Source organism: Motacilla alba, chromosome 2 (genome assembly GCF_015832195.1).
Source record: "Motacilla alba alba isolate MOTALB_02 chromosome 2, Motacilla_alba_V1.0_pri, whole genome shotgun sequence".
Classification (NCBI taxonomy): domain Eukaryota; kingdom Metazoa; phylum Chordata; class Aves; order Passeriformes; family Motacillidae; genus Motacilla; species Motacilla alba.
This window is the reverse complement of record NC_052017.1, coordinates 139,863,987-139,878,670: the sequence shown is the minus strand read 5'-3', so window position 1 is coordinate 139,878,670 and position 14,684 is coordinate 139,863,987. Positions and strand designations below refer to the sequence as shown.

The 14,684-nt window shown below is 45.5% G+C and overlaps 1 protein-coding gene across 1 annotated transcript; it reads left to right on the top strand.

The window, feature by feature from the left end:
- Positions 1 to 708: 708 nt before the first annotated feature.
- On the top strand, positions 709 to 9,521 carry C2H8orf76 (chromosome 2 C8orf76 homolog). The gene is made up of 6 exons (XM_038127091.1): positions 709 to 883; positions 1,206 to 1,301; positions 3,668 to 3,811; positions 4,603 to 5,120; positions 8,028 to 8,160; positions 9,260 to 9,521. The coding sequence occupies exons 1-6, from the start codon at positions 770 to 772 to the stop codon at positions 9,464 to 9,466; spliced, it is 1,212 nt and encodes a 403-aa protein (XP_037983019.1). The 5' UTR covers positions 709 to 769; the 3' UTR covers positions 9,467 to 9,521.
- The last annotated feature ends 5,163 nt before the right edge of the window (positions 9,522 to 14,684 follow it).

The window sequence follows — 14,684 nt, the reverse complement described above, 5'->3', positions numbered from 1 at the left end:
CATAAAAAGAAAAAAACCCTAACAAAAGCAAACCACATGTTGTACATGTCTTCTAGAAGGAAACCTTTAAAATCAACTATACAAGCACTGCTTTGGCCTCAAGAGGTGTTTTGGTATAGACAAGTTCATTAGTCCATTTTGCAGGCTAAGGAAGTACTTTTCAGCTCACCTTCTCCAAAGCTGAGTGGTGATTAGATGGGACAAAACAGACCTTCCTGGATGGACGGACTGCTGAGAGGAAACAGCCCAGCACAGCAGCAGCCCTAAAACACAGCACACTGCGCAGCAGCACCACGAGGCAGGGCAGGCAGCGGGGGCACGGAGAGCGCTCAGCCGGTGCCTGAGTTTTGACACCCTGAAGGAGGTCTGGGATCAGTGTTCGCTTTGCTGTGTCCCCCGTTTCCCATGCACAGTGTAGGGTCTTCAGGGAAAGCATGAAATTTCACGGAATCACAGAATTTTTAGGGTTGGAAGGGACCTCTGGAGATCACCTAGTCCAACCCCCTGCCAAGGCAGGGTCACCTAGAGCAGGTTCACCTCTTCTGCTTTGAGACGGAAGTGAAACCAAATGGGAAAGTTACCAAAACACATTCCCACTCACTCTATGCAAGCCACCAGGACGAGATGCTAACAGAGCACCTCCACAACTACGCAGTTAATTTACCAAGGCGCGGGACTGCAGTTGAACTCGGTACTGGAAGCACTTCCCTTTCGGTGAGCGGTAACCGGGCTCCTCCCCCTGCGCGGAGCGGGGCCGGCGGCAGCGCCGATGGAGCCGGCGCTGGGCCCGGAGTTCGAGGATTCCCTGTTCGCGCCGAGCCGGGAGCGGCGGGAGGGCGGCGGGGACGGGGCTCCGTGCGGCGCCCGGCACTGCGAGCCCCGCGTGAGGAGCCGGGACGGCGGGGGGGGGCGGCCCGTGACGGCTCCGTGTGTGCTGTGTGTGTGTGCTGTGTGTGTGCTCTGTGTGTGTGTGTGTGTGTGTGCTGTGTGTGTGTGCTCTGTGTGTGTGTGTGTGTGTGTGCTGTGTGTGTGTTGTGTGTGTGTGCTCTGTGTGTGCGTGTGTGTGTGTGTGCTGTGTGTGTGTGCTCTGTGTGTGCTCTGTGTGTGCGTGTGTGTGTTGTGTGTGTGTTGTGTGTGTGTGCTCTGTGTGCCCGCAGCGGTCCCGTGGCCCCTGATGGGTCTGTGTGTGCTCTGTGTGCCCGCAGTGGTTCCACAGCGCGGCTGATGCCGGGGAAGGCTCCGGCGGGATCACGAGCAGCAAGTTCCGGGCGGACTGGGCGTTCCGGCAGCGGGATTTCGAGGTATTTCCAGGGCGCTCGCAGGGGCCGGGGAAGTTGTGGGGACACAGAGTGGGGCGGTCCTGCAGTCCCCGATGTGCAGCGCCGGGGTGAACGCGCACCAGGTACCGCGGCCTGCGGGTCTGGCGGCCGTGCCGCGCTTAACCCGCTCCAGGTTCGTGCCGAACGGGCAGGGCCGGGCCGCGGAGCGGATCTGCGTTCTGCCACGACCCATCCGGGAGTCAGCCTGCGGCGAACCGGGCACGAACGCGGCGCTGCCCCGGAACTGATCCCAGGCAGGCGGGCGCTTCGCAGCAGCTCCGCCGCCAGCAGAGCGGTGTCTGAGGCCGGGGAAGCCGGAGTCAGGCGTGAGGGTGTCTCAGGCGTGAGGGTGTCTCAGGCGTGAGGGTGTCTATGGCGTGAGGGTGTCTCAGGCGTGAGGGTGTCTGAGCGCCCGGCGATAATGCCGTGTCCCACGGAGGCTGTCAGCGCTGGCACCGCGTGGCTCGCCTTCCTCAGAGCTCCCCCCGCTGTCGGGGGAAAGCTGCGGCGGCCCTCGGGCTCCTGCGGCCGCGGAGCTGCCTCTGCGTGCCTTGTGCCAGCTCCCTGCCGCCTCCGCTCGCCCCGGAGGGCCGGCTGTAGCTTTGCCCTGGCTGTCCCTGCCCGCAGTGGTCCCAGACCTCTCAGTACGTCCTGAGCCGCTTTCCTCACCAGCGATGCTCTCCTGCCTCCTGCAGCCCTAGTTGCAGGATCTTGTCTTTTGTTACCTTGTTTCTTGGTTGAAATCTGCGTCTCCCGGCCTTGTTTCACGTGTTGCTGCTTCTTCCAGCCTGTGGTTTGCATTGCAGGCTCCCTGATTTCAAAGCCCTCCAGCTGACTTCTGACTCTACTCCTTTCGCCTCGCCCATTGGATTGGTAGATCTCTTTGTACCTCAGCTGGCGCAGATCCTAATGTTATTTCAGCACTACTGCAGCCCTGTGTATACCTGACAGATATTTTCTAGTCTCAGCTGAGATGCCCTGAAGGGATTCATAAAAGGGTGCTGATAGCAGAGCTGCCTCAGGCTGTGGTCAGACTAGCTGCTAAACAGAACAGACCATTGCTTCCTGATTCTTTTCTGTTGCAGTGATTCATGTTAGAAATGTTTTCAGTTTTATTGCTAACCTAGATCACTGCTGGAACAAGAACCAGAACTTGATTGCACATAAAATTACTGATTTGGAAGCATTGATCTTAGAAAGGGAACTGGAAATATGTGAATAGGGATAGTAATCTCTTCTCTCATCATCAATTTTTTACTTCAGGATAGGCCACTTGATAGGAAATGTCAAGGACAGCAGTGATCTAAGCTGTGCCCATTTTTAGGGTATAGATCACTGCAGAATCTGCTTGGGATTCCTAATGCCTGAACCTTACCAGGTGATGTCCCTTTGTCACATAACAAGGCAAACAGGGTTCTCCTCAGCCCTGCGATCCATTTTCACCAGTGGCTGCTGAGTGCACTGGGCAGAGGGGAGCTCCCTCTTTTGCTTAAGAATGAATGTGAGCTCAGCATCAGAAAAGAAAAGTATTTCAACCGTTTTGCTAGGAAGTATTTAGGGTATTTAGAAGCTCTTTCTGTTAGAACCATTAAAGTTTGCAAGGAATAATTAAATACTCATTTTGAGAGATGGGAGAATGAGCACTGCTCTTTAGTCTTCTCTCTAAGCACTTACACAAAGGGAGAGAAATCAAGATTCCAGACTTAGCTTCACTGAATACTTAATTTAATGTATTTAAATGTTAATTGGAGTCCTGGTGAGTGCCCTGAGCATTAAGCTGCAGAAGTATTGCTCATTCTTGCCTTTTTCCTTAGCCCAATTAATATTTATTTCAAGTACATTAAAACCAGCCTACAGGAACAATGGAGATTCACCTTCCTTGTGGTATTCTCTGATTTACTGATTATTTGAGGTGAGGTACTTGCAGGTTCAAACCTTCCCATGGAGAATGTCATGGTTTTGAAAGAAGGTCCCACAGATTTAGGATGAGCACTCAGATCACTGAGCTGGGGGAAAAGATGCCTTGTGTCACTTATTGCCCCGGTCAGTAGATGATCCCTTCTGGATCAGGTGTGTGGGACAGAGGTGGACAGCTGTGTGGTGAATCCTGCTTGGGGCTAAGCAGTTAGGATGGAGGCTGCTCATCACCATCCAGCCTTGGCTGCCTGGTACTGGGGCCTTGTCCTTGCTCACACAGGTGGTAGCTGAGTCTGGAGAAATGCAAATGTGGACTCCAGGTTCCGAATTCCCTTTGTGACTGTAGTCCTAACGAAAATGTGCTGTCAGGCTTGCTTTTAAATGCAAATCACTCCCTGTTTTGTTGGCTTTTCTTCCTGTCACACTCCTAGAAAGCCCTGTGTGAATACTCAGACTGCCTGCTACTCTTACCTGCCAGCAACATTGCAATGAGGCGTGATGTCCAGGAGGGCCAGGCTCGGTGTTTATCTCGCCTGGGAAGGCACAAGGAGGCTCTGGATATTGCAGAAAAAATGGTAAATAATGCAGTCTTTCTTTTAGGCTTTGAACATGAAAACATTGCCAGTAGTTCTTTTATACGGACCATTTTCTGGAAAAATAATTTTCATGTGTATAATCCTTCAGGATGTTCAGTGCTCAGAGTATTTGGTAAACAGAGGGTAACTGTCACTGCAGATATAATCACTCTTTAGAAACTGGAACACCCTGTACCACAATGAGCTCCCTGTGCAGGGAAACTGGTAGTCCTGGAAGGGACTAAATATCATGCTCTGCCAGGCAGAATTAATGCAATGTAATAGGAATTATAAAAAAGGGAATAAATGACTGCTTAAATCTTTCCACTATACAAGTGACAGTTCAAAACTCCCTTTTATTTCCATATCCTTGCTGCCAAACTGCCACCGAAAAGAGTATCTACCACAAATTGAGTTTTTCCCATAAAGGAAAAAGTCCAGAGGCTCTGAAGTCTGCTAGAATATTATTGATGATTTTTATTTTATATAAAAGGTATTTATGCTGCAAAGAAAGGCAGCTGTAGAGCACTCTGAAGGCACATAAACAAATGACAGCATTTAGGACCTTCTTGCCTCTCAGACTGGGACAAGGCACCTGGAGGGAATGCTGTCAGCTTGATTGTGCAAGATCTGTATCCCATTGTATCATTTTAAATTAAAAGCACCATTTTGTTCAGTTTAAAAATTACCTTGTGATATTTTTATGTCATTATTTAGGGAGACATTTTCTTAGGCTCTGAAGCATAATTCTGTTCTACTCCTGTTTTTAATCTATTATCTTTTGTTTCTAGAGAAACAGCGCCACTAACACAGATCACTTAACGACGGTTCTCAACCTGCAGTTTTCCATTTACCAGGGGCTGGAAAATGTAGAAAAAAAGATGATGTGTCTGCAGCAACTGATCTGCTTACATCCTTTCAATCCCTGGTTCTGGAAGTTACTTGCTGAAGCTTATATGAGCCTTCTACAGAATTTGTCTCCAGTGGTCATTCCAGAAGCAAATCTAAATCAGTCTGAAGAGGTTTGTGTAAATGATAGCAGTTTCAAAACATCGACTGGCAGAGAGATTAATCTGCAGCCTCACAGATCAGAGGACCAGAAGGAAGGCCCTTGGTTCAGCCTCGCTGCAGAAACAAAGGGGGAGAATGCAATGACCTGTCCCAGCAGCCAGGTAGTGAAAGAATTCCTCTGCACTTCAGGAGAACTGGAATGGACAGACAAAGAGAAATGTGCAGACTCCAAGGCCTGGAAGCAGAAAATGTTAAAGAAAGTTGGGATAAAAGCATGTGCCTCGTTTATTAGAGCAAGGTAACTCGATGTATTCTTTGAGTAATGTTAAGTTTTCTCAGTCAAGAACAATGTAAAGCATATTTTTCCCAGTTTTTGTTTTCAGTTTGCATTTTCAATTTAAGTGTTTCAGAGCTGGCAACACTAACTTAGAAGCACCCTACTGTTGCTTCAGATCGAAAAAGCTTTAGTGTGGTGGCTGTGAAGAGTCTGAATCTGAGTGGAAAGAGTAAACCAGTGTCACACACAGCTGAGAAGAGTTTTTTAATGAGCTTATAAATCTTTTCAAGTAATTATATACAAAAGGGTCTGTGCTTCAACAAATGCTCCTGCTAGACCATTGCTGTTCCCTGGTCTGGTATTAAAGATGCAGTAGCAGAAGTGCCCAAAGGGAAGGCATAGCCAGTCTTCCTTCTGCGAGTGCCACCTGTCTTATTTGCTTGAAGCCTCATGCTTGAGTGAAAATGTATTTTATAATGATACCCCAATCTGCATAATGGATGAGGCTGGAAAATGAACTCCGTGACAACTGATTGACAGGGCTGCATTAAAATGTTCTTTCCTTTTCTTTTCCCTCTTCCTAAAACTCTTGCGTACAGCAAAAATCCCCAAAACATAATCTTTCAAAGAGATAATTAGGAACTGGTTTTGTTAAAATAATCTTGGATGTTTTTTCCCCCTCTTGCCTCACAGTAATGAATCAGTCATTGAATGTTTTTAAAGGCATCTTATGAATGCCCAGAAATGTTTACAGAGAACACTTTATAACTGCCCTGCTGGGGCAAGATTTAAGAAATGAAAACAGCCCAAATAGTAGCTTTTAACTGTACTCCAGACTGAGAGATGAAGGCTTTAATTGCTACTCAGAAGAAGTCCATTGATATTGGACATTGATATTGATATAGTCCATTTAGTATTGATATTGAATATTGAAGGTACAGTTATATTAGTAATTTGTGTTGCTTGTTTCAGTGTGTGTGGTTCAGAACTGAGACAGTCATAAATGGTGTCTTTTCCTTGCTTGGCTGCACAGTTTCACAGAGTGATACTGTGGTTTATATCTGCAGATACACTTGTGCAGGGTAAGCTTCTCCCCTGCCCTAGGCTTATGCACGTTGTCTAATATTTTCAGGTCTGTTGGATTTTAAGAGGGATCTATATGTTGTTTAAATGTATGTCCAGGATAAATTGCACCTGGAAAAGGGATGTTAGCACTGCTTTTTGTAGGAAATAAGGTTCTCTGTTGATGCATCATGAATAATTGACTCTCATAATTTTGAATAAAAATTGGAGTATTTTTTTTGTTTAATTTTCATTGAAGCTATTTTTTCCCACTATGTTGATGCAAATTTTGAAACAAAAATACTTTATAAATTAAAAATAATGTCATTTTTTGTTTGGAACCAACACAGCATCTGTGAATTCAGTGAAGTTTTAACTGAGAAAATCACATTTGTAAGTTTTGATGTTTATAGTCTTCAAATGAAAGTTTTCATCTCAGCTCTTGAGTCTTTTCCTTAAAAATGCACACCATTATTATAACATCAGCTTCACTTAACTTCAGTAAATGGGATAAAAAGTTTGTTGTTTTTATTTTTTGCATAAAGCTTGAATTAAACACATGTTCAGCAACAACACTGGTAAGTTCTAATGGTCCCTTGGTTAAATATTGTAGAATGATAGAATTCCAGGTTGGAAGGGACCTCAAGAGTCATCCTTTCTTGGCAAAAGCATGATCTAGGCAGGATGGCCAAGCACCCAGTCTTGCTGAATCTTAAAAATGTCCAACACTGGGAAATCCACAACTTTCGTGAGGAGATTATTCCAATGACTGATCTCATTGTAAAATACTTTCCTCTTGTGTCCAGTTGGAATCTCCCCAGAATTAACATTTTACCTACTCTCCTTCATCTTTTCCATGTGGTTTCCTGTATAAAGGGAGTCTCCATCTTTTTTTTGTAGCTGCCCTTTAAATACTGAAACATGGTGAGGAGGTCTTCCCTAAGCCTTCTTTTCTCAAAGAAAAGAGAACAAACTGGACAAACCCAGTTCTCTCAGCCTGTTCCCAAATGGCAAGCTTCCCAGGCCTTTGATCACCTTTGTGGCCCTTCTCTAGACCATCATAAATTCTCTAAAACTGGAATAACTCTACAATAATGCCTGTTGTGAATTTCAGTGCGTTCACAGGAGATAGAGACATATTGCACTAAGTTCCTAGAAGTGTAAAATAAGCATAATACCTTTAATCTGTCTGACAGTGGATTTGAGACAAATGCATTGATACCTGGATATTTCCTCTGCTGACCTGTTTTGCAGTCCCAGTATGAGCAGGACTCTGGCACTGCCGCTGTTCTTGCTGGTGGAGCAGTTGGTGATGGGGCCCTGCATGACACAAACCCCTGTTGTGAGCAGAGTGTGTAACCTTCAGCAGGTCGTGGTGGGCATGGGCTTCTGGGGCACTGCCTGGAACATAAAACTGGTGAATGCCTTTAGAAAATAATCCAGGATTGGCCTGGGTGGGAGGATGTTTGGTATTTGCCCAAACCCTCACATTTGTAGCTTTTCGGGTTCCACAGGCACAAAAGTGCTGCTGTCTTGCTAGGCCATAGTAAGGACATGATGACTCACAGGTCCCAGCCTCACTTTTGAATGGTGTGATGAATATATGGGGACAGAAATGTCTGCACAGAGCAGCCAGAGCTATTGGCATCTTGTTTTTCAAAAATGCTTCTCAGTAGTTCTATAGCACAGATATACAATATCCATGGTACATTGATACACATCTATTGACTTCTTTGCAGTAGGCAAAAGTCAGGAAGAGCTGTTTTAAAGTGTTAATTAAAGCAGTAACCATTTTGATTGTTTTTAGGTCTGCTGACTTACTCTTTTTCCAGCTGTGCCAATTTTTAACTGTCTTTCTCATTCCAGGCTTTTACTTCAGCTTACCCAGTCACAACAGTTGTCCTTTGTGCTAGAGAATAACAGAAAATGCCAGAAAGAAATTGATGACAAAGTGGCTCTACTTGGTTTCGATGAAAACTCCTTGCTGTTGATGACCAAAGTAAGAGGATGTTTCATTGTGTGCAGGGTCTGAGTTCTCTGTGTGGACTGGTTGTGCTCAAAGCATGACACTCCCCTGAGCTCATTAAGTGTGCCAGGAAGCACAGGGAATTAGCTGGGGCAGCTGCTGGCAGGGTGTTACCTGGAACTGACAGAGGTGCCCGTCGAGCCCTGGCCTGCGTCACACAGGTGGATCTCTGATCTGCTGAGATTCTCCTTTCAGGAATGTGCAGTGTGGCTAAGTTTCTCACTGGACTTGTATTTGCAGGTGCATCAGCACTGTGCATTTCCTGGCATTTACATTTTATCTCAGGAGTTTTAGATGCCCCGAAGTGAATCACTAGTTTGGAAGTGCAAATTACTTTGATGGCCACAGCAGTATTAAACACTTGCATAAAAAGTACTAAGTATTTCCAGAAAAAGCCAGAGACTTTCTTTTGCATTTCTTTGTTTTGTTTAATGTACGAGTTTTAAAAAAATAACAGAGGAGAGCAATATTGCATTTAATCTCTTCGCAGAGATTTAACATTTTTAGTGCTATTTAAAGAGCTTCTGACTTTTATCGTAAGGATCAAAATAAAGCCAGCTAGATTCTAACTTTGCTGTCAGCATTACAGCTTTAAACTAGTGACAGCCAAGCCACCGCTGGGCTGCAGGCAGTCAGAGGGATGGCATCCATGAGAGGGCAGTAGCACACAGGCTACCTCAGGGCTGGGAAAGGCTGGAAAAAGAAACTTCTCTCCTTGCTTCCCTTGCTCGGACATGCCCCAGGAGCAGCTCAGTGTTGATGCTGATGTAAGGTGAGCACTGAATGCAGAGCTGGCATTGAGATTTCTGCTGCTATTGAGAGTGAAACCCCCCGGTACAAGTGCAGCCTGAAGCTGGAGGGGTTGTGCAACGCTGAGCTTTGGTCTCAGCTCTCCCTGGACGCAGATTGCCGAGGCAGGCAACTTCATCATGGCTTGGAAACTTCTCCAGGATGGGGTGTGGTTCATGTGACAAGGGCTTTGCCTGTAAAGATCTGTTATTAATGCCATGTTTGATGGGTTTTTCTCTGCAAGTTATTTTCTTGATTCCCTTCTTTCTTACTCTTTTTGCAGGCTATGGGGCAGGATCTTCTACCAGAAAAACTAAAAGAGGAGTTTCAGGGTGAGGTAAAATGCATAGGCCCTTCAGCACTGTCATCACTGGTAACTGCTTCAGTCATGGAATTTGAAATCAAATGGTTTGGTAATCTCCAAGATGATTTGTGTCACTTTGATGGACAATTTTATTCAGACATTTATCTCCCACCTTCAGTAACATAGACATTTTGTTGTATTTATTCTTGTATCTCCAAATGATTACAGCATGATACATGCAATAAAGTTCATTTTACATTTTTAAGAGTTCTTATTGTATTTCTTTTAAGAGTAGATATAAATCTCCATATTTAAGCTCTTAACCTTGCATCCTTTTCTTTGTTCACTGATTTGTTTGTATTTAAAATTAAAAGGAACACATTGTAAAATCAAGTTTCAGCTTTCAGAGGTAGCTTTCATAATCCTCACCAATTTGTGCTTGAAGTGTGTGTGATTGTTTGGAGGCCTGCAATGCTGGTGGGATGGAAGCTTCCTTTCTGATGTCCCATTTGAAAGTTTCTTGGTATCAAATTTGATGTTGTTGCATTTAGAGCCATGGAGTTAGACATTTTCTTAAGTAATTATTTTAATATTTCTTGATTAATGTTATAGTGATTTCCTGTTCAGAGATAGCTAGAAATCTCAAATACATTTATGATGAGAAATTGTCGATAACAATAATTCCATATATTTTAGGAAAGAAATCTAAGTCATAAATATTTAACTTAAAACTAGGAGATTTTCTCCTTTTGAAGCCAAGTGTTTGTTGCAGGCATTGAACAAGCCATAGTGTTCAGTGAGCTTAGACGAGAAGGAGAAAAACTGACAAGGTTGTTTGTATGTACTGAAGAGTATTTAGTCAGATCGTATCCTTTGTAAAAGCCTGCAAGGAAGATCTTTGCTGTGAAAACTGGCAGTGTTGTTTCTGCCTCATCCAGCTCCGTCTGTTGTGCTTTCAGTTGTCAGTGACAACACTTTGCTTTGCTTTCTCAAGCACTGGTGCTGTGTGCTTTGGGCATCTAGAAGAGGGCAAAGATCCCCCTGTAGTTTCTTTCACTTGAAATAGTTTACATTTCAGACATACATGGTGTGCTCTTCCTCTATCTTCTTTTAAACTTCTCTTAAACTTAATTTTTCTGTAGCTTTCTGTAGAAGTGTTTTATAATGAATGTAGTTTAAAACTAGGAGTCTCTTAGACATGCTTTGCTGTCCCTTTTCTTCATGACTTCCTGTGTTTTCTTTCTGGAGTACTAAAGAGTGCCAAAACCTTAAATAATTCACAACTGAATGGTGATTCACCATGTGTGAATTGTATCTGCTATTTTTGGATGAATTTTAAAGCTTTAAGACACTGATTAGGGAACCTATCATGAGTCATAGAATGGTTTGGATTGGAAGGGACATTAAAGATCACCTAGTTCCAACCCCACTGCCACAGGCAGGAACACCTTCCACTAGACCTCTCTGGTCATCCTGTTCTAGTGTCTCACTATTCTCACAGCAAATAATTTCTTTCTCCTATCTAAACTACATCTGCCCTCCTTAAGTTTGAATCCGTTCCCCCTTGCCCTGTGACTACAGGCCCTTGTAGAAAGTCCCTCTCCAGCTCTCTTGTATCTTCCTGTATATACAAGAGAGCCCCAATGAGATCTCCCCAGAGCCTTCTCCAGGCTGCAGAGCACCACTTGTCTCAGCCTTGGCTCATAGGAGAGGTGCTCCATCCCTCTGAACATCTTTGTGGCCTCCTCTGGACTCGCTTCAGCAGGGCCCTGTCCTTCCTGTGCCGGGGACCCCAGAGCTGGGTGCAGCACTGCAGGTGGGGTCTCACCAGAGCAGAGCAGAGCAGAGCAGAGAGGCAGAATCTCCTCCCTCACCCTGCTGCCCACGGGGCTTTAGATGCAGCCAAGGACGGGTTTGGCTTTCTGGACTGCAGTGCCCATGGCTGGGTCACGCCCAGCTCTCATCCACAGCACCCCCAGGTCTCAGCACGGCTGCTCTCGGTCTGTTCCCTGCCCAGCCTGGATTGGTACCAGGGGTTTCCCCAACCCAGGTGCAGCATCTTGCACTTGGGCTGGTTAAACCTCATGAGATTCTTGAGCTTGTCCAGGGCCCTCTGGGTGGCATCCCATCCTCCAGGTGTGTCAGCTGCGCCACTCAGCTCGGTGTCATCTGCAAACTTGCTGAGGGTGCACCCCATCCCTTCATCTGCGTGACTGATGAAGAGATTCAACCCTTGGTGTGGTTTAGCCCTCTGCTAAGTTGACTGAAACTTCTCCAGAAAAGTGGAATCTTGCCTTCAGCCATGTCAAATTACTTTTGATAGTTTGGTGAGTTAGTGCGATCGAACCACATCCTGGGCAGCTGGTTACGAAAGACGATGACTTGGCAGGTACCCTTGGGTGAGCACTGCTGCTCTCACCACGTACCACAGAGATTGGGTTTAGTCATGCGTGAGCTCTGCTGGGCGGAAACTTTGGTGTGCATTTGTGCAGCGCTGCAGTCAGGTGGCCAGGAAGCCCGTTTGAAGGGCTGGGGATGCTTTTAAGACTAAGAGGTGTTGTAATTCTTCAGAAGACACTGTCCACAATGTGTTGTAAATTAATTACAATGTTGGCATCAACAGGAGAATCTTACAGCAAAGACAGCAAATGTGGAAAGCTTAATGCTAAATATGTCAGCAAAAAAATGAAACATGGACATCTCCCACTTTCTTCTTGAACTGAAGGTCATGAGTAGCCACATTAAAAGGCTGTAATTTGTTTTGTCTCAGCTGTTAGGACATCAGAACACAGCTTTTATGGGACCAGGTCTGTATAGACATTTAATGGAAACTCACCAAATTATTTGGCTTCACAAATAGCATTGGAACTGTTTTAGCAGCAAATTAAATACTTGCCAGACGTTGTCATTTTGCGACTGAGATGTCCAAAACACACAGCAGATAGCCAAGGTGATTTGGAAACTTTTTGTTGTCTGTCCAGATTGTTTGGCTTGACATTGTCACTTAAGCTGGGAACACAAAGGTTAACGCCCCACTGGTTCCAGGAATTTAAGACAAGTGGTAGCACTTAAGAGCAGGCCATATTTTCTAAAACATAATAATAAAGCAAAAATGTTGATTTTAACTACTGCAAAGAAAAGAAGATGAATGCTGTTCTGAATGTGTCACATAGTTACTGTTCCAAATAACCAGTGTTTATTGCACTGGGGCTATAAAATGTTCCTTTGTCCCATTTTTGCCTGGCTATCTCTCAGCTACTTCAGTTCTTCCTTTTTTGGACTGCCTCTCCCTTTTCTGTGCCTCTTCTAACTCCAGTTTTCTGTTTCTGATCATGTCTCTAGAGGGGCTTTGCATTTCCATTTTGCATTGAATGCTTCATTGTTGCCTCTACCTTCTGCATAATTTTACATCTGCCTGTAATAGATTTCTTCATGGTTTGGCTTTTATATTATTGTTGGTATTAGTACATGCATTGCTACTCCATTCTGACTTAAACAGCAAATTTTAGTTTTGCAAACTGCAAGTGAGAATCCACTAACAGTTACTGAGGTTTGATTTTGTAATTTTAACATTTGCCTGTGGTACAGGTGCTTTGGGAAGGACCCTCTGCTGCTGGTTCTGGTGCTCCTGGAATGATTGCTGTCTGCAAACACCATTGTGTGTCTTGCTGTTGAGTGTTTGCTGCTGGCTTTGAGGCGAGGGACCGTGTTGGCGCTGTAATTAGTGATGTTAACACAGTTTTCATCACAGAATCACTGAATGATTTGGGTTGGAAGGGAACTTCAAAGGTTGTCCAGTTCCAACCTTCCTGCCTGGGGGGTTGGCAGGGAACTTTCCACTCAACCAGGCTGCTCAGAGCCCCATCCAACCTGACCTTGAACACTGCCAGTGATGGGGCATCCATAACTTCTCTGGGCAACCTGTTCCAGTGCCTCACCACGCTAATCATAAAAAAAAATTCTTCCTTGTATCCAGTCTAAATCTACTCTCTTCCAAATTAAAACCTGTCATCCTGTCACTGGGTTGACCTTGGCCTGCTACCAGATGCCCGCCCCAATGTTCTATCACCCCCTGCCCCTTCAGCACCACAGGGAAGGAGAAAATAAGATGGATAGGAAAAAGGCCTGTGGTTGCAATAAAGGCACCTTAATAGAGAAAAAATAGGGTTGTGACATGGAGTCCTGCTTGTGCTCCCAGCTTAGAGGCAGTTTTATTGCTGGCAGTAACAGAGGGGTTTTAGGTAGTGCCTACTTTTCCTGCCTACTTTCTGGTACACATACACAAGCTGGATGAAAAATGCAAGCAAACCCATTTTGACAGTAATCTGGGAACCAAGGTGGGACCCTGTGGGTTCCCCACCTGATGAATGAGGCGATGGCAAATGACCCAGCCAGTACTGGGTGAGTTCCCCTGATTGTCCTGTCCTTGCAGGATCCACACTCCCCAGGGAGATACTGAAACTGGGGATGGAATCAGTCATGGGGGTTCAGTGGGTAAGGTAAAATGGGGTTCCCTAGTGACAGAAATCCTGGAAAACTGGAAGAAAATGGACAATACTTCAGGACTCCCATCAAGCTGGATGTAATTCTGTGTCAGGATGAGTGGCTGGAATGCTGGAGGGGAGACCCTTGGAGCACTGGCCCTGGGGAGGTTCCTCTGGTATGAGTCAGCTGACCTTCCTGCCTCCTATGCGATGCATACCTGCTCACTATTCATACCTGCTCACTATTCCCCATCACCTTCTTGTCCATCACAGGACAAACTGGAAATAATTTCCAAGATCTGTTGTCTATTGCCTCCCCAGGAATGGAGGTGCAGTTGGCAGGCCTAGTGAGGGTCCTGGAAAGGAGAAGGAGCATGGTGTGCAATGGTTGAGGGAGGAGTTCCACCTGGATGGTCTTTGTTTTCTAAGAGGAGTAACAGGGTAAGAGCAGGAAACTGTTTGTGTCACAAAGGAAAAAGAAAAAAAAAAAGGCAGTCTATGGAAGAACTGGCGAACTGATAACAATGGTCATGGAGAAGGCTGAGGTATTCAATGAATTTTCTGCCTCAGTTTTCCCTGGCAACCTCTCCTCTTATGCCTCTTGAGTCGATGGCTCTCAAGGCAGGGATTGGGCAGGGATTGGGGAAGCAAAGTCCCTCCTACTGTAAGAGAAGATCAGGGTCGAGAGCCCTGAGGAACCTGAACATACCTGAGTCTGGGACCTGGAGAGATGTGTCCTAGAGACCTGAGGGAACTGGCTGGTGTAGTTGCCAAGCCATTCTCCATGATACTTGAAGTCATGGAAGTCAGGTGAAGTCCCAGGTGACTGGAAGCAGCCTGTGGAAGAAACAATCAGTGAAATGCTCCAGGTTCACAGGCAGCAAGCACAGGGAATGTCCTGGAGCACAGGCTCCTCTGGG

What these genes read in the sequence shown, in the direction of transcription:
- C2H8orf76 (XM_038127091.1), top strand. Translation starts at nt 770, where the DNA reads ATGGAGCCGGCGCTGGGCCCGGAGTTCGAGGATTCCCTGTTCGCGCCG. An exon ending in CCCGGCACTGCGAGCCCCGC is followed by an intron (nt 884 to 1,205) that starts GTGAGGAGCCGG and finishes GTGTGCCCGCAG; the next exon opens with TGGTTCCACAGCGCGGCTGA. An exon ending in TCCGGCAGCGGGATTTCGAG is followed by an intron (nt 1,302 to 3,667) that starts GTATTTCCAGGG and finishes TCACACTCCTAG; the next exon opens with AAAGCCCTGTGTGAATACTC.